This window comes from Lepidochelys kempii, chromosome 10, assembly GCF_965140265.1.
Source record: "Lepidochelys kempii isolate rLepKem1 chromosome 10, rLepKem1.hap2, whole genome shotgun sequence".
NCBI lineage: Eukaryota > Metazoa > Chordata > Testudines > Cheloniidae > Lepidochelys > Lepidochelys kempii.
This window is the reverse complement of record NC_133265.1, coordinates 51346316-51352315: the sequence shown is the minus strand read 5'-3', so window position 1 is coordinate 51352315 and position 6000 is coordinate 51346316. Positions and strand designations below refer to the sequence as shown.

The 6000-nt window shown below is 42.4% G+C and overlaps 1 protein-coding gene across 3 annotated transcripts in view; it reads right to left on the bottom strand.

The window, feature by feature from the left end:
- Positions 1 to 516: 516 nt before the first annotated feature.
- Positions 517 to 6000, bottom strand: part of CIB2 (calcium and integrin binding family member 2) — a 135646-nt gene continuing 130162 nt past the window's right edge. For all 3 annotated transcript variants that reach the window (XM_073303557.1, XM_073303555.1, XM_073303556.1), the window contains one exon: positions 517 to 1583. In XM_073303557.1, the coding sequence (XP_073159658.1) occupies positions 1562 to 1583 (22 nt within the window). In that variant the 3' untranslated portion in view covers positions 517 to 1561. The remainder of the gene's footprint in view (positions 1584 to 6000) is intronic.

Below are 6000 nucleotides of genomic sequence, written 5' to 3'. Positions count from 1 at the left end.
GTTCCGGATGACAGGAGCCATGTGTAGGATATAGTCCTGGAGTTCCAAGAAGTGTCAGAGAAGTCAGATGACTGTAGCATCATACACCTGCTGACACAGAGGAAATTGTGACTATCAAGCAGCAGAAGAACATACAGCAGCAAATGTCTAAATAAAAGAAATAAGAAGAGGCAAAGCAGGAATGGAAGCACTGCAGCAGAGGATCATCTGCTTTCCTCAGGCCAGGCACAGAGGTTAACCTCAGGTATATTGATGTAAATCTGAATTTATTCCAATGGAGTTACTCTATACCACTATACCAGAGATCATGCTCCTAACTCACTTAGGTATTTTTGAACATTTTACCCCCCACCTCTCTTCTTTAAGGAGCTCTTTAGGTCAATATGCAACAGAAATTTCGGACAGTCACACATTCCCTGAAAGATTTAAGATTACACTGATTGGAGGAAAATACTGACAGAAAAGGGAATTAATGTTCATATTATAGCTCAGGACAAAAATCCTCAAAGCATGATAAATCAGTCAGCTGTTTTAATTGTAGTTGACTTTGATACAGAAGCCATGTAAATGACAGAGCCCTTCTATTGACTGTTAGAACAGGTATACAAGTATGATTGTCGTCATGCTCCAGTACCTAACCAATAGTGGAATTTAAAAAAGGAATGACAAAGCTGATTTTCAGGAGGGATAGGAGAGAGAAATACAGAGCTGCATTCATGCATTTTATGAGAAAAATTGCATAGCTGGTTTAAAAAATGTCTTTTTTGTGTCCTTGGTACTGGTGCTGTGCTTCTTGGGGCTACAGATGACAGTATTCTTCTATCCAACAGTATCCGCCCAAGACATGAGAAAAGGAAAGACCTACTTGAAGAACAAAGACACAAGTTAAAGTTGGTCTTGGGAAGAAGTGAATCACTTATGCAGATGTCGTACAAAAGGCAGATACTTCAAGCTTCATACGGGACATGACAACCCATAAACTATTGGTTGCGGGTTAAGCACCAAACCCAGCAACCTGGCATTTCTCTGGCTTAGATGGCAAACCCAGTATGTGGGTGTCTTCAACACCCTGAACTTGACCTTGACTGCAAATTTTAATCAAATGATTTCCATGCATGATCCCCAGCTGTGTAACACAATGGTGGAGGCATCTTGTTATTTTAAGGCCAGTGCTTTCTTTCAGTTAATAACCTCTGGGAAAGTCACTGTAGCTTATATCTGTCTTTCTTTTTTGCTTTGAAGAACAATATTAAATTTTCATAAATATAAAAACTACAGGGAAATACATTTAATAGTATTCTCTTTGTTTAAAAAAACTCAGTCAACCACGCTTTTCCAGAATGCCATTGTTGGACAACACTGAAGATAAAAACGTAGACATCCCAAAGGTCTTGTAGATCAGTGATGAGTCTTTCCCCCATGGGCCAGAATGATTCCAGTCCTTGTTGCCAAGTTCTAAGAAGCCATAATAAGAGGACAAAAGCCCCCAAAGTGCCTGAGATTCAGAGAGGCAGGACTGATGTCAAGTCATTTCTGATAATAGTGGCTTACACCAACATCTTCAGATTCTTATGTGGAAGGTACTGCAAAGAAAAAAGAGATTAAGATGTATCAACACATGTTGTTATATAAGATATTTTTTCAAAGAGCCCATTTTAATGGAGAAAAGTGGGAAGGGATGGATCTGATCACTGGTCCATCATGCCCTTTATCCAAATATGGATGTTTCAGAAGAAGGTGAACTGTGCCAACCACACAGTGCTGTATGTGAAAGGGAAATCCCTTCCTGACTCTGTGGTAATCAGTTTATACCATGAAGCATAAGGTTGGATTATACTTCTCTTAGAATGCCCAACAACTAAAGGGATCAGGTACCAAATGATGAATGGATGCCAGGATTAAGAAGTGTATGCCATGTTGAAAGTTTCTACTGGTTTGAGAAATATTCCCTATACTTAAAATAGGGCGTTTTACTGTAAGCTCTAATATCTTCAATTGTTTTAGAAATGACCCTCATAGAAAGATAGTGAGAAGCAGTGCTGGCCACAAAACTATTCAACCCTTTTTAAAATCCAGACACAGTATTTGACTTGCCAACCTTCTGCATCAGGGAGTTCCCTTTCCAGTTTCAATCAGTGTGTGACAGGAAGGTAATTCACAGCACAAAACAATAGTTTATCTAAATAAATATATGGAGATATACCTGTCTCATAGAACTGGAAGGGACCTTAGAAGGTCATCAAGTCCAGTCCCCTGCTTTCACAGCAGGACCAAGTAATATCCCTTATTTTTGCCCCAGATACCTAAATGGCCCCTTCAAGGATTGAACTCACAAGCCTGGGTTTAGCAGGCTAATGCTCAAACTATTAAGCTATCCCTCCCTCCTAAATATAGTCCTGGGGAAGGAAGCTGAGATTCAGATCTGAACTCTTTCAAAACTTGGACCTGTCTATATACAGAAGGAGTTTGACCTCTCAGAGATCGGCCCAAGTAGAAAGCTTAGCCTTGGATATTGAGAGTTCAGTGGCAGAAGGTTTTGAGATCTGCTGTTTCAGTTTGGATCTAACTCGTTGTTGAGCCTCAGATGAGGGGTGTCCATATGCAAATTGCATGCATTTAATTGTAGTGGCTAATTTACTTCTTCAAAAAAGTACTTAAGCATGTGCTGAAGTCCTATTTTGCTCAAACAGGTGCTAAAGTGCTTTGCTGAACTGGGGCCTTGGTCATTAATGACTGCCAGCATGGAGACCCAGAACACCGCAGTACGGCACTATTTTTCTACCTGCTGGTAGGAGGATCTTCTAGGAAAAGCTGTGTCGGATGTTACATTGCCTTTCCTCTTTCTGCAGGTCAGTCAAGAAACCATGGGACGGATTCATCCCAGGTACAATTTCACTAAGCCACTGGAGATATGGCAGGGAAAACTGTTCCCTGTTCTCTTCTCTGCTTCGTGTTGTGTGCGTGTTTGAGGCTGGTGGGAATGTTCTGGCAGTTCTGCTGAATGTGGAGAAGTTTTTATTTGGGGCAATCTCAGGAGGTCATTATTGGTTAGATCCTTTAGGTGACTAATATTCAGCATTGGGTGGGTCTGGTATTGTCTACTGTGGCTAGACTACAGGACAGCATGTTAACTTATTTGCCACTAAACAGTACACAACTCCACAAACCAAGAAGCTACCAGAGCTATAGTGGAGCCATAGTCTGGTCCATCACTGTGTCTAGCTTTTTGATGGCATAGTTAATAAAGAGGTTCAAGAGGTGCTCTGTCTTGTTCAACCCCCTGTCCTTTTTCAACAGAGGGCCACAGACTGTGTGGGTTGGGAGTGGGATGGGAAGGGACAAGATTTTGAGAGGCATAGAGTCATGCTCTGCAGGGTCTCCTTGTACACTGCATTGCTCCTCGTTCCCTGTCAATCATGCATGGGCCAGGGGAGGTGCAGGAACAGAGCTGGTGGATTCACCACTACACTAGGAAGCTTCTGCAGCCTCAGGACAGTAGTAATAATAACTAACGCTTATATGGCACTTTTTATCTGCAGATCTCCAAGCACTTTACCAAGGAGGTCAGTATCATTACTCCCATTTTACAGATGGGGAAATTGAGGCACAGAGAAGTGACATGCTTAAGGTCACCCAGAAGGCCGGTGACACCCAGGTCTCCTGACTCCCAGTCCAGTGCTTTTATACACTAGGCTACACTGTTTAGTAATGGCCATGAAATGGCCTGGAAAAAGATTCTTTCTCTTCGCCTCCACAGAGAAACCCAACTACTCAAAATGTGTGTTAAATGTCAGTACTTGGGGCATAGTGATGCTATTCTCAGGAGGGAGAGTACTGCCCTTTAAAAAGGTTTTCACCATGTTATCATGGATGAACAACTCTGGAAGCCTAACTTGACAGGGACACATTTACAGAGGTGGGATGGATAGAAAGCAACACACAGCACAAGTTCAAACTCAAAACCCTCAATGTACCTCAATAAAAAAAAATTAGATGCATTTCCTAGTAGTAGTGTCATATTTTCCTTTCTCTTTGCAATAAAGCTAAGTATACACAGGGTGGTAATATGTCTTTAAAAACACAATCAGAGCAGCTTCAGTTATGGAGTAACATAGCAGTAGCGATTTAGTTCAATATTGTCACAACTATGATTTCTAGAGCCCCTTTCCAGTGTACTGCAGTTGACCTCCAGGAGTTCTTCAAAACCACTAACCCAAGGCTCAGTCTACCGAGCTGTTCTTTAGAAATTTTAATTAAAGAGACTTTTCGTTCTGGTTCTGGCTGTAAACCAGACTACAGAGCTATGCACATGAATGGATGACAAGGTCAGCCAGGTTAGAATGCTTCTCTGATGCTGGAAGATTTCATTAGTCTCTCAGCAAGGAACACTGCGATGTCTTAACACTGTCTTGTGTGTGTAAGTCCAAATCCTGCCTTCAGATACACTCATATAAATCTGGAAAAACTCAGCTGATTTCAGTGGTTTTGATCTGGATTTATACCAGTGAAACAGAGAAGAATTTATTCCAGAATACAGTGTATACAATAAAGTAACTGATTCATTCATAATTATGGTGTTGTGGAGGGTGGAGTTACAAACCAAGACCTATGGAATTCAGGGGCATCTTATATTCAAGCTCTGATTCAGAAATTTGCAATGGCTTCAATCTTTGTGCTATACTGAATCAAGACCCTAGAACTGGATTTGAATGTTGCCACCTTAATTTATCTCGAACAGAGAGATGAGAAGAATGGAAACTTATTCTGGAGTTCATATGACATCAGCAGAATATAAGCAAGGTACTGAGACCTGAGGTTGATGGAGCCTTAGCATCATGCTCAAGTTCTGAAATGACATGTGGACTTCCATTCCCTGGGATGGTTAAGATCCAGGGCTGGACTCTGCATTAGTACTTGCTAGTTATCTGTAGGACAAGTCCTGTCCTGTCAAGTCCTGTTTTTTTTGTGTTTTTTGTGGGGTTTTTTTTGGGGGGGGGGAGGGGGAGGAGGGAAGGAGGGAATGTCCATATTCCCAGAAATATCTGTTCAGTGAGCCAAGTTCAGTCCTGGAATAAGACAGATGGAACTGCACTGACCTCACTGGGGGAAGGCCTGTTAATAGCAGTGCTTAATTTGGCCGAGTAGGTCCTATGCAGCTGCAGAACATTTCTGGATCCCTGAAAGGCCAGTTGAGACATGTCTGTTTGTGTTTCCATGAGGACTGCGTGATTGGGACCTTTGGGTCTATCATCAGCCCTGTATTTGAAGTGTATTGAGTGGTTCATCCCCGCTGGTAGCGAGAGAGTAGAGTTAAGTAGCAAGGCTTAGTACAGAAGTCAGTTGCCAGCGAACTCAGCCGGTGAATAGGAGCAGCAAACAGGGGAATTTAGAGAATGTGAAAGGTTTTCTTTCTCGGTACAGTTCTACATTCAGTACTGTGATGGAAACAATGGAACAACCTCAGGTCTCAGTACCTTGCTTATATTCTGCTGATGTCATATGAACTCCAGAATAAGTCTGCATTCTTCTCATCTCTCTGTTTGAGATAAATTAAGGTGGCAACATTCAAATCCAGTTCTAGGGTCATGTGAAGGTTCTGGAAACAAAGCGCTGGCTATAAGGGGGAAAGTTTTGATTTGGTGGAACATTACCCATAGAAGATGGACCAGAAGGGGCTGTATAGTTTGGATGGCCTACATTCAGAAGAAGAACCAACCATCTAGAGCAGGGGTTCTCAAACTGGGGGTTGGGACCCCTCAGGGGATCGCGAGGTCATCACATGGGGGGTCGTGAGCTGTCAACCTCCACCCCAAACCCCGCTTGCCTCCAGCATTTATAATGGTGTTAAATATATTAAAAAGTGTGTTTAGTTTATTAGGGGGTGTTGCAATGTGGTTGCGATGTGAAAGGGGCTTGCCAGTAAAAAAGTTTGAGACCCACTGTTCTAGAGCAGTGGTCTCCAAAGTGGGGTGCGTGCACCCCAGGGGGTGTGCAAGACTA